Source organism: Lethenteron reissneri, chromosome 16, assembly GCF_015708825.2.
Source record: "Lethenteron reissneri isolate LAM-NWPU_2019-01 chromosome 16, ASM1570882v1, whole genome shotgun sequence".
In the NCBI taxonomy this organism is placed as follows: domain Eukaryota; kingdom Metazoa; phylum Chordata; class Hyperoartia; order Petromyzontiformes; family Petromyzontidae; genus Lethenteron; species Lethenteron reissneri.
In genome coordinates, this window is record NC_083794.1 from 13969785 (window position 1) to 13982895 (window position 13111).

Here is a 13111-nt window from a genome sequence, read left to right on the forward strand (position 1 = left end):
GGAGCTGCTTTGTCAGCAACGCAGCTTAACTCCATTGTTGTACTCTGCCGCGGCTTCAACATCCGTGCCCTGACCTTGACCGACCCGCACCGTCAGGCGCAGCACAAAAGATGGACGAATGAAAATGCGCCGCAACCCGCACAGCGTGGGGTGGGGGCCCTCATCCAGCATCAGATTGACGACAGAAATGGCTTTACCCCTGTGTGTGTTTGCGTGTCCCACGAAGAGCTTACGGCGGCAAAGGGATCATTTTCCGCATCGGACGGTGTGGTTTTTTTCCCCATGAAAAGCGACCGCTGCGTGCGGAGCTGGTGGGGGAGACCCGGGGAGGGGAGAGGTCACCCTTGGTTCCAGGAACTGGCAGGTCGTCGCCGCCGAAGGCAATCGATGGCCGCGTGCTCGCGGTCCGCTGGCGCGCCTGAGCGAGCGGCCTCGTGGGACCGCTACAGTCGGGATACGTGCTCGCGTCCCCGTGAGCCGCCGCCGCTGCGGTGCACGGCAGAGGGGCGGGAGGGGGGTGGTGCGGTGGGGGTGTGGCATCGCTCGCGCCACGGTCGGTTCGCCGGCTGCTGCCAAGCCGCAGCGCTTCGTGTGCCATGACATCACCGTCGCCGCTTTCATCCCGTAGGCCAGACGCTGCTGCAACGCTCGGCTCGCGGGGGTGCAGTCCCGCCCCCCCCTCGCCGCGGTGATGCGGACAAATGTGTCGACGGTGCCCGCTCACGTGAATTGCATTCTCGTAATTAGTTTCTTTGTTGGTTGTCGATCGTGTCGGAGAGAACGTCAATCTTCCACCGCCCGGCAGTTGAGTTGTCACGTCGCCAAATTTGGCCATTGATTTGTTTATTTTTGGCAAATTCGGCTGAATGTTGAAAAGCAAGCAAAATTGTTAACAAACATTTTTTATGACATTTTGCTCGAGATTGCATCGGGCATCGTCAGGTGTTTAACAAACGCTCGGCTCTCGCACGGATTACAGCGCGTCAGGATATGCACACATTGTGCACGTGCAGCTCTCTGCTGGGTGGGAGGCTCCCCAATGCCGTTCAGGTCGTGGGGTTTATTTTGGCTGCGCTGCTCAGTGCGGATCTGTGAAGCGAGGGAGCCATAGAAAGTATAGTCCAACGATGGATTCTGCTGCAACACTGTCTGCTGCTCACCACGTGTCCCCACGTGTTTTATATTTTAACGTGTGTGCGTGTAAACTCATGGATGAGTGGAACGGAGCGGTGGTGCAACTGGTTAGCACACTGCGCTTTGAGCTTGAACCCTGGCGACCTGAGTTTGATTCCTGGCCACTGCTGTTATTATTTGCGAGTGTCATCTGGACCACTTCACCATCCCACGGGCTGAGCAGAGTGGTGAAGCATGGTCAAACAACGGCTACGATCGATCGACACGGCTTTGGGAGGTCTTCGTCCAGAAGTGTATTGACAGAGGGCTGTAAATTATCATTAGTATTTGAATGAGTAGTGATTCAATGTTTTGAGCGAACTTAATGTTGGACATTACAATCTAAACAGAAAGACATACTGCTGATAGGGTAAACACATCAGCGTGTACGTCTAACCGACGGCTCTCACGTACGCGCACTGTAAGATACTGAGCGTGTTTATTCATGAGCTGGAGAGTCTGCTGTGGGAGGGATCACGAGGCAGTGAGGGGGAAGGGTATAATATACTAGGAGGGAGAAAGCGAGAGAGGCTGACAAGAGAGAGAAAGACGCCACGTCTGCAATTCGCAAACCGCATGCTGCCCGAAGCCTTCGACCAAATCACCCCGACCTGCACCCGATCTCGTCGCATCTCAGAAGCTCCGCACATTTGAGCCTGGACGGTGCTTTGATGGGGGATCGCCACGCATAAAGCGCGTGCTATAAGCTGCCGCGGGGCTGCGTTGTCATCGGAGGGCAGTGCATGCGAGATCCACTGTCCTACTCTCCAGCATCCTCTGCCGCTTGCCATCACCTACCGGCTCTGACTAGCGTGACCTCGTGACCCCCACGACCTGCACAGAGTGGGAAGGTCCTCATCCAGCAGTGCCTTTACAGAAGGGCTGTACGCGTGCACACGTACGCACGCACAAATGCGTGTGTGAAAAGGTCAAAGATAGTTTTTGTTGTTTGCCGTGGCCATTGATGACGCAGTGAGGGGCTCTTCTACGAGCCATCTCGTGGCCACGCTGCCACTGCTGCTGCTGCTGCTGCATATTGCATGAGATGGCTCGGGTGTCGAAGCTGGGAATCGCGCTCAGACACACAGCATTCCGTTAGGGACCCCCCCCCCCGAACATGAGCCGAGATGAAAGGTCTATTTTGGTTCCCCATTCATTAAACATCTCGGGGTCGTCGATCGTTTATTCATGAGGAAGTTTACTTTGGTGACAGACGCACAGGTTTAATGAGGAGTCGCACAATCGCACCGCTGCGGCTCGTGTCTTTAATTTTTCGTTCGCGAAGGAGATGTGCGCGTGGGCCTGGTGATGCCTGTCGGTGGTTGATGATGATGATGGTGGTGACCATGCCAGAAGTGACCGTTCGTTGAACTTTTTTCTCACCGTACGTAGCCAACCGTGCTAATCGGCGGTGCGGGGGGGAAGGACAACAAGCTAAACGCGTAAGACGGCAGTTCTAAAGGCACGAGTTTTGAACGACGGCGGTGGCGTGTCTGGGCGCAGGTGATGGAGTTCTACTGCGAGTCGTGCGAGACGGCCGTGTGCCACGACTGCACCAACGCGGAGCACCTGGAGCACCCCTCGGTGCTGCTCAAGGACGTGGTGGAGCAGCACAAGGCGTCCCTGCAGGGCCAGGTGGAGCTCGTGCAGGCCAGGCGAGTCTCCCCGCTCCGCGCGCTACGCTCCCAGCTCCGCACCGAACCCGTTCCCTCTCCGCCCTCTGCGACGTCACCCCATTCCACCAAAGCGCAATCCCCCCCCTGGTCGCCTTTCATCGCTGCTCTACAAAGGATGGGGGGGGATCTGTTCAGGAATCAGAATTGATCACACGTACATTAAGTTTTCTTCACGTGGCGTTAAACCGTGTGATAAAATGTAATATACATCCAGAATTCTTTGTTCGTTATACACTATTTTATTTTAATTGTTTTTAACTATTTTTATTTCACTTGGCGATACAGCTCTTTTTTAGAAGCCACCTGGCCACAAATGGTAGCTCAACGAAGTGGCTAATCATATGGGCATTTATAGCAGCCAAATACGCTAATCGCGTGATTCTAAATGTGGAGGGAAAAACCGGAGGACCCGGAGAAAAGCCACACAACCATGGGGCGAACATGCACACTCCAAATATACAGCAGGCGTTAGGGTCGGAATGGAATCCGCGACCTCCTGTAAACCAGGCAAAGTAGTCACATCTCGCCACAGTGGTGCCCCATGTACAATTCTGCATTCGTGAGAAAACGATCCGTGTCGTGACCAACCGCACGCGTGGTTGGGCCGCGCTCGTGCTTGGTTGTCGGCGCTCGCAGGGGGTGAATGCCGTGAGCCGGAGATGTTTTTATTTTAAACGCGGAAGACTCCGGAGTCTGCCGGGCCCTGTGCTCGCGCGGCACTGCGGCTCCACGGCGCCACATTCTGTATCGGCTTCACAGAGAAGCACAGACGCCGCTTTGCGTTATCCGCTCTCGGAACATTCCGACAAACTTAATCGCAACAAAAACTCTTTGCCTTGTCCACGTGTACGTGCCTTGCTACCTTGTACACCGTGTTTCCTACCTGACCCATAACCCGTGACCCAGGCTCCCCTATACCCGATAGCATATGCCCCTCTATGATTACGTACCCCGCATGTACCGCATTTACCCTCGCGTGGCGCTGTTTGCCCATTTAGCGCATTCCCCACGTGTCCCATATATCACTTGTACCCCATTGACTACATTTTTTCCCAGGTACCCCATGTAACCCATTCACGTCCACCGTGGAGATGGAGCGATGAAATCGGCTCGCGTTCAGATGCTTGGCGGTCCGATGCATTTCAGAACTGTGTGGGGAGGCTTTCATCCAGCAGTGGATTGACCATGGCTGATGATGATGATCATCATCCCATACCTCGCGTGTGACCACAGGCTGCCGGAGCTCGACTCTGCTGTCAGCATGGTGTCGGAGATCGCTAAGCAACTGCTGGCCCAGCGGGACGAGGCGCTCGGGGAGATCCGCGCCGCCTTCGACGACCTCACCAAGGCCCTGGAGCAGCGCAAGAGCGCGCTCGTCACGGACACGGAGGGCCTCTACACCTCCAAGCAGAAGGTGCGGGGCACCCCACTTCCTGCGTAGCTGCGTGGGTTTGGGGCGAGCGGACGCAATCACTGTATGGGGCCGTGGTAACGCGTCGGGATGAAGATGGGGGTGGTTTGCGTGTCCCCCTCTATGCCCTCCCCCCTCCCAAAGAAACCCTGAAGTCGACGGAGTTCCTTCAGTCACGTACCCTGCACCCACCCAGTGGCCTGATGTCCATTAAAGGCCAGTCGACCGGGCCTCACTGGCAAAACAAAACGATACTTGCCTGCTCATTATAATAATTAGTAATAGCATGCACTCTACGCCGGTGTTCTTCATTGCAAGGCCTGTGGGCCACTGGCGACCTCTGGTGACCTTTAGTGCGGCCCCTGACGCACCCCATCGTGCTGTCAAAGCCAATGGTTTCGAATGTGTGGCGGCCGTCACACTGATGTCTTGATGCCCTAGGCCTTCCTTCCCCCCGTTGCCCCCCCTCTTCCCCTCTCCCTCCATTGCCCCACCCCTACCGCCGGCCGCCACCGCACCTGCTGCCCGTCGACCCAAACCGCCGCCCCTCCGCTCCGTCTGCCAGGTGCTGCAGGCGCAGCTGGACACGCTGGTGCAAGGCCGCGCCAACATCCGCAGCAGCTGCGACTTCACGGCGCAGGCGCTGAGCCAAGGCGGCGAGACGGAGGTGCTGCTCGTGCGCAAGCAGATGAGCGAGCGGCTGGCGCAGCTGGCGGAGCAGAGCTTCCCGTTGCACCCGCTGCAGAACGACCACCTGGAGTTCCGCGCCGAGGCCGCCGACCCGCTGCGCCGCTCGCTGCTCAACTTGGGCGCGCTCGTCACCACGCACGCCGTCGCCTGCCAGACCGTCGCCACCGGGGACGCCCTGCGGCAGGTGCGGCTCTAGCAGAAGCTGGTGCGGTGGCCGTGGTGGTAGTGGAGGTGGTGATGGCGGTGGTGCCTCTTGTGGGGGCGGTGGGGTCAACGGTGGCGATGGAGGTGGTGATGGTGGTTGGTGGAGATAGTGGTGGCAGTGGTGCCTGTTTGTTAGTGGTGGTGATGGGTGGCGGTGTCAACAGCGATGGTGGTGGCGGCGATAATTGTGATGGGGATGGAGATTGTGGTGGTGGCAGTGGAAATCGTGGTACTGATGGAGGTGTTGATATGGTGGCAGCAAATGGCCTTCATAAGCTATGGCGGTGCTGTAAACATGTTAGAGGCCATTGTGGATCCACTGCTGGATGAAGGCCCCCCAAGCACGTCGGGCACAGGAGTAGTTTTACCAAACTTGACAGTTGCTCTGTGTCGGTTGACCAATGGGGGAGACCCAGGGGCCAGTACCACTGGGTACTGAGCTGAGGTCACTGGGCTCATAGCACAGTGCCACCGCTTCACCCTGACACATTGAAAACAAAGAGTACAGTAAAACATAAACAAGTGAAAGGGCTCCGTGATTTAAATGGAGCCGCAAGCCAAAATAAATCACAGCTCTCATCTTGCAGGTAATGGACCCAGGCCGTGTGTTCCAGGCTGTCACGTGTGAGTTAAAGCTTTATTAATGAGGAAAAAAAAGCCTTTCAAGTTTATTGTAAGGTTACCGTCATCCCATTTACCACGACATCGTCCAGTCCTGTTCTTAGGATGACTCCAAAAATGTTCTACGTACGATATTCATTACAGATATGTCTTTATAATTTGCCATTTCTTGTACTCTGCAGTCTGAACAGGACACCCCACGCCCAGTCTCCCAGCATGAGATCTATAGCCACTTGAATAAAACACCTTCAGTGAGCATTCATTTTTATGTTACATGGATTTCTATATGAGCCGAAGGCAAATTGTCACTTTGGTTATTTTCATAGAAACGACCACAGAGCGCCCGCTTACAACTCTGCCTGGGGCCCGATGCGATTCACACGCTCCTGAAACAATGCATTGAATAGTGCGCATGAGGATCGATCATCTTTTATTGAAATTCCAAATCGTCCGTCCTGTCGGTGTACAATTACGACGGGCGGCATCGCCTTGTTCACCTCGCGACAACCGCTAGTTTCGGCGAGAGGCGCTAACGTTGTCAGGTAATTGGTTCACGTACACCTGCAGGTACTGCCGGATGTGCTTCCTCTCGCCACAATGCACCAAAGCATTGAATCGACGAAGGAATCGAGTAACAACCTTTAAATGGCGTCGCTTCATCGAAACGAGGAGCGCAGGAAATCGTTCACGAATCTTTGCCACCTCGCAGCAAACCCCTTTTGACCCTCTTCCCCTCCGCTCGACACGCGCGGCGTCGCAGGCGGTGGTCGGGCAGCCGGCGTGCGTCACCGTCACCACGAAGGACAAGGACGGCGAGCTGGTGCGCTCAGGCTCGGCGGCACTCACCGTGGAGATCTGCACGCCCGAGGGCAGCGTGGTGGACGGCGAGGTCACCGACAACCGCAACGGCACCTACGAGCTCACGTACACGCTGCCGCGCGACGGCGAGTTCACGCTCGCGCTGCGCCTCTACGACCAGCACATCCGCGGCAGCCCCTTCCGCCTGCGCGGCCTCAAGCCCAGCGACCTGTCGCCCGGCGCGGGGGACGCGGCGCGCCGCCGGGGCAAGTCGCCGGGCGCCGGCGGGGGAGGCTGGCGGCGGCGGAGGAGGCGCGGCGCCGTCGAGCGCTCACGTGCGCCAGCGCGCCCTCAAGCGGCCGTCCAGCATGTACAGCACCGGGCGGCGGAAGGAGAACCCCATAGAGGACGACCTCATCGCGCGCATCGGTGAGCCGCTCGCCGCTTGGGAACTTCGCCCACGTGGTTTGGGGTTGGTGGGGGGGGTGGAGGGGGGGGTGGTGGGGGAGGTGGAGGGGGGGTGGAGGGGGGTAACCGGGGTATCCCCCTCCTCCGTGTGTATTCCCCTCCTTCGTGTGTATTCCCTGCTGCTTGCACTCTCCCTGTTGTCACTCTGCACCCCCACGCCGCATTCAGTGACCGCCCCTCGCGCTCGGTGCTTCACTCTCTCGCCCTTCCGCTCCACGTCGTATTCACCAGCCGCTCTTCGCCCTGCGTGCTCTCGCTCTGTGTTCTTCAAATTGCAAACATTTCACATTGTCTGGCTCGCTTTCTGCTCCATTTGTGAAGCCACTGGGCATGCTTATCTGGTAGGAACCTCCTGGTCACACCAGCCCACAGGGGATTATTGTGTCCGTTGTGCAGGGAGGGGCTGGGTGGGGAGGGAGGGGCTGGGTGGGGAGGGGAGGGTGAGGAGGGGCTGGGTGGGGAGGGGCTTGGTGGGGATGGGCTGGGTGGGGAGGGTGGGGCTGGGAGGGGGGTGGGATGGGTGGGGCTGGGTGGGGAGGGGCTGGTCACCCCGTGGTGTCCTTATAAAAATCAACGTTTAACCTACTCACGCCGGCTTGTGCCCACCCTCACAGTCGATCATATTTGCGTAATACACCACGCCGCCGTTGACCCTGGCCATTGACCCAGCAACCCAACGTTCCTACCAGCTCCCTCCGCAGGAATGTGTTAGCTCGGTGATATCCGTGCCACTCGGTATTCTGTCTTTTTTATACTTTTGGTCTAGTTTTGCTCTGGGAGTTTTGTTTGATAAGAGGGAGAATGAATGAGGAACTCTGCCAAGGCAGTGCCAACACCCCACGTAAGAGAATGGTCCACAGGAAAGAGACGTCGTAGAGTACTTCGGAGATCCCTTCAAGCGATATTTTTTCTATCACACACTGCCTGCCACAGAGAAACGTTGTGCAAATCCAAACTCAATGTGATGATTATTTCGTATGGAGTCCATGGTGACTGGGACTGAGACCATCGGATCGTTACGTTTGAGAATGCGGTTTAACTACGGGGCGGCTAAAACCTGGATTAGAATCCAGAATCACAGCGGTGCCAGCTGCGGTGACTCTGACCCCCCCCCCACCCCCCCAAGCTTTCTGATCACCTTGCTACTTGACCTGATTTGTAGTAACGGATGATTCTTTGCCCTGGAGCAGCGGTCCCCAGGACCTTGTCCGAGGAAGAATTTGAAATGTCTACTTCCCGCAGGGACCAAAGGAAGGAACAAGGGAGAGTTCACGAACCTGCAGGGGGTCGCGACCTCCGGGAACAGCCGCATCGTCATTGCCGACAGCAACAACCAGTGTGTGCAGGTGAGGGCCTGCTCGCATCCTGACCCCCCCCCTCGACCCCTCACCCCCTCCCCTCCCCCTCTCTCGACCCCTAATCCCCACACTCACCTCCACCAGCGGCCCATGCTGACACACTTAGGGATGTGGTCCAGAATGACGAGCAGGTGCAGAAGTCGTTTCTTTGCTCACATTGGATTGTTTTGAGAGTTCAACCAAAGGCGACTGCAACTAAAGATGAGGCTTGCTTAGCAGGATGATACCTTTAGAGTCAACATGTGTTTCGAGTATTTGGCTGCTATAAATGTACACATAAGCCGCTTCGTTGAGCTATCATTTGTGGCGAGGTCGCTTTTGAAACAGAGCTGTATAGCTCATGCGGGCCTTACCTGGTAAAAAAAAAAATACACGCGGGAATGCCGACTACGGCACTTTGGGCCTGTACCGGTGGCTCCTCGCCTTCCTCTGCACTGACCCTGCTCGCCAGGCTCTCTGATCCAGAGACCCTCGGGGAGCAGGGAGGGGGCAGCAGTGGGCCACATGCCTCGTGGCGGCATCGGATCGACCGCTTCTGCGGAGACGTGGGGATGGAAAGGGGACTCGCTTGGGTGCTTTGCTAAGAGGGACCCTAGGGAGTCGATGCCAGAGGGTGGATTCTGCAACGCGCTGTCTAATGTGGCCAATGTGAGCATTTCTATTGGCTGCTAGGTTGACGCGAGCCTGTTGCATACAACATTCACGAATGTAACAACATCGATTCTCACAGCGCAGCAATATGATGCACCGTGTTACGAATATTTATAACGACTGACTCATCGACGTATTCCTTACACCCCTCGATCAGTAGCAAGCGGGTAGCTCCATTTAAGGCTATTTAAGTCAAGACGCGAGCGAGAGACCACTGTGACCACTGAACACGTTAGGTCACATGGACCAATGTGTGACCACTGTGACTACTGTGAACACGGTAACCACGGTGACCACTCATCCACTTGACGCCCCCCTCTCAACCGTCGGAAGGTGTTCACCAACGACGGGACGTTCAAGTCGCGCTTCGGCGTGCGAGGTCGCTCCCCGGGGCAGCTGCAGCGGCCGACGGGCGTTGCCGTCCACCCCAACGGGGACGTCATCGTGGCCGACTACGACAACAAGTGGGTCAGCATCTTCGGCGCCGACGGGAAGTTCAAGGTGAGACGCCCCCCCCCCCCCCCCCCCACCGGATCTCACCGTGCGGGGCGGCCTTTAACTTCTCACCGAAGATTGAACGTCCTCTCCGTTTTACGCCCGTGGCCCACGTTCCGAAGGAGCCCACGTCAACTCGAGCGGTGAAACTCTCCGAACCGACTCTGAATATTTGCGGATCGCTGCTCGACTGCAGCAGGCGGATGACAGGAGGGGGGGGGGGAGGCCTAAATTAGCACTCGACATAATCACGCAACCTCGGAACACCTGGACACGTTGACAGCAGCTGGTAGTGAGCGGCATACCGCATGGGGTGTTTCCGAGTTCAGAAATATTTTCCGCGTTGCCGGTCGCGCGCAAAGCCGGCTGCTATTGAAACCTGCCGATCACGTCTCTCGCCGTGTCATCGCGAGCCGTCACAATCGGAGCCGACGGGGCTCCAGAAAAAACGCGGGAAACGCTCGTTCATGTGCACGCGCACGCTTCCCACCCTCCCCCCCCGCAGAGCAAGCTGGGCGCCGGCAAGCTGCTGGGGCCCAAGGGCGTGGCGGTGGACCGCAACGGGCATATCATCGTGGTGGACAACAAGGCGTGCTGCGTCACGGCCTTCCAGCCGAGCGGCAAACTCGTGACGCGCTTCGGCAGCCGGGGGAACGGGGACAAGCAGTTTGCAGGTTGCCACCGGCAAACGGGCGCGGCGCTCAGAGCCGGACACACACGGGGTTCCATTACCATGACAAAGACACCAACGTGTAGCGTTCTTTGAAAAAGGTCGATTGCGACTTGTCCCCATGCTAATGATTGTAATTGACCCCCCCCCCCCCACCACTCCCGGGTTTGTCCGGAGCAGAAGGCACGACCAAGGCTTTTCAGGGCATCGCCTCCCTCTGTCTTTCTCTCTCTGCCCTGCAATGCCACCAGAAAGAACGGGCAATAGACCTTGTGTTGTTGGTAGACATTGATTTGGGTAAAGCCGTCGCTTTCGCTGCACGAAAGTAAAGAACTTTACAGCACATTCGGCAACGTCAGAACAACGCCTACGACGGCATTTCAGAAACGTGTCGCTCGTTGCTTTAGTTGACCCTGCATACCAGGTTCTTTCTGCTCGGGCACACGGTGAGTGGAGGAAGCCATGGGGCGTGGCCAAAGTCCTCCTGGCCAACTGGTGGCTCGGCTGCTGTTGGGAGCGTGGACTGGGAAGGAAGCTCGGTTGAGGGATTGTACCAGGAGGCGGGGGGGGGGGTGTCCTTCGGGGTGGCGTCTCTTTCCTGTCGCATGGCCCCCTGCTGTTCATGTTGAGCCTCACGACGTCCGTTTACCCCACAGGACCTCACTTTGTCGCAGTAAACAGCAACAACGACATCATAGTCACGGATTTCCACAACCACTCCGTCAAGGTATGGCCTCTGAGTAGCGACACACTGCCCCATCCATATTAGTTTTAGATTTAACAAGAATACTTAACACGTTAATTGTTCAGAGACGGGATGTGACAATGACATTATCTGATACATACAGGTAGTAGTGTCGGAGTGACTGTAAATTATTATCATGACGTGTGTATGTTGAACTTCTTTCGCACCATACGTAGCCAACCGTACTCATCGAAGGTGCGTGGGACGGACATCAAAATAAACACAAAACTAATTTTAACAATGAGTTTTCAATGTAGATTTAAAAGTGCACACCTCCAGTGGCTTCCTCATATCGGAAGTAAGAGCGTTCCAGACGGCCCCAGAAGCGCATCTGAGAGCACGCAATGCAGCGATGTTCTAGAAGGCCTAGAAAGCTGAGAAGCGTTTCACAGATATCATTGAGTCTTATGCTTCAAATTAGAAACGTCTGCAAACCAATAGTTTCAACTCTGGGCCCTTAAACTAATTACTGATCAGGTGATGTTTGCATTCACTGTTGTTCTTGTGCGTAACACTTACAAATATATCATCCCCATCATCAGTAACCCAAGTAATTTTCCTTCCACGGAGTGTGATACTCTCGCCAAAATATATAGGCAGAGTCTGCTTAGATATTGGTAAAAAAAAACGAAAAACATCCTCTGTGTTTTGCTATCTTGTCCCTTTCCGACACTTCATCTACTCTCACCATCGTGCACCCCACTATTTACACGCCCCGCACAATCACACCACCACTCAAACAATCGTCCACCAACTCCGTCAACCTCCAAACACTCCCCGGCTCGCTCAATCCACCCACTCCACCTCACTCCCGCACGCTCGCTCCCTCCCGCCCGCCTGGCGTAGGTCTTCAACTCAGACGGGGAGTTCCTGCTCAAGTTCGGCTCCAACGGAGAAGGCAACGGGCAGTTCAACGCCCCTACCGGCGTGGCTGTGGACGCCCTGGGCAACATCATCGTGGCCGACTGGGGCAACAGTCGGATACAGGTGATGCCGCCGCCGCCATGCCGCGTCACTGCGTGGGGCGGACCGGTCGCATCGAGGGCCCAGTGAGGAGACGGGCCCGTGCCATCTCAAAAGTAGATGAGCCTCTTCGGCCAGAGCGGTGACATCACGGGACACGTGACCACGCGACGGTCATGACGTGGCGAGCCTTATGACGTCACGTCATTACCAGGGGTTCAACGAGCTGTTTCTAAATCGGTAACCTCCGCAATCGCAAAACAAACGTGGTTTATTTATTCGTGTAGACCGACACAGACAGAGAAAACAGAAGATGTCTTTGAAGAAGCCTTCATTCAACAGTGGATTGACATAAAAGCATTCGTATTCTTGTGATTGTTACATGAGCGGAGCCGGCAATGTTCGTGACAAAGGCTGCAGGGCAACTCGCTCCCGCCTGCCCTCTCTCCGTCGCCCCTCCGTGCTGCCCTTAAAAGTTCCCTACTTGTCGCGCGTGTTCCCTTCGCGTGCGGGACAGGTGTTCGACAGCTCCGGCTCGTTCCTCTCTTACATCAACACCTCGGCCGACCCACTCTACGGGCCCCAGGGCCTGGCTCTCACCTGCGACGGCCACGTCATTGTCGCCGACTCGGGCAACCACTGCTTCAAGATTTACCGATACCTGCAGTGAACGACGGCCACGGCTCCTCGCTTCCTCCCAGCGCGGCGTCGCGAGCGGTTCTGCCGATGGCCGGCGGGCGGGCCTCTTCGGTCTCCGGCGTAGAGGGGGGGGCGCGCGTGTGCCGATCTCTTCTCCGTGTTGCCTGCGGGATCGGCCGCCGCCCTCGCCGACGAACCCTCGCGTCCGTCGCGGGATGTCCCATCTTGGGTTGAAGCGTAAACTCCCCCGCACGCGCCGTGTCATAATCAAACTAATCTCGTTTACGGTCGTCTCGCGTTCTTACGTTGGGTTCCAAGCTCTGGCATGAATTATGTTGATTTAATTTATTGTTATTGTGAACGCTCCCCGGTGTTCCTCTGGACGGTGCTTTGGGAGGCTGATCTGTTGTCACCCTTTCAAAGTCTGACACCCTGTGGGCGCTCGTCCACACGCACGCTCCCCTTCGCTCGTACCCCCCACCCCACCCCGGAGTCTCCGTGAAGCTCCGGACTTGGAGCGACACCCGTTCCGGCGTCCCGAGAAGAACA

At 56.6% G+C, this 13111-nt stretch overlaps 1 protein-coding gene across 1 annotated transcript in view; it reads left to right on the plus strand.

Moving 5' to 3' along the window:
* The window catches only part of TRIM2 (tripartite motif containing 2), a 36289-nt gene extending 23531 nt beyond the window's left edge, over positions 1-12758 (plus strand). The window contains 11 exon segments of the mRNA XM_061552471.1: positions 2677-2828; positions 4083-4263; positions 4826-5134; positions 6536-6867; positions 6869-7002; positions 8284-8387; positions 9384-9551; positions 10051-10219; positions 10872-10942; positions 11807-11947; positions 12441-12758. Of these exon segments, the coding sequence (XP_061408455.1) occupies positions 2677-2828; positions 4083-4263; positions 4826-5134; positions 6536-6867; positions 6869-7002; positions 8284-8387; positions 9384-9551; positions 10051-10219; positions 10872-10942; positions 11807-11947; positions 12441-12593 (1914 nt within the window). The 3' untranslated portion in view covers positions 12594-12758.
* Positions 12759-13111: the final 353 nt, after the last annotated feature.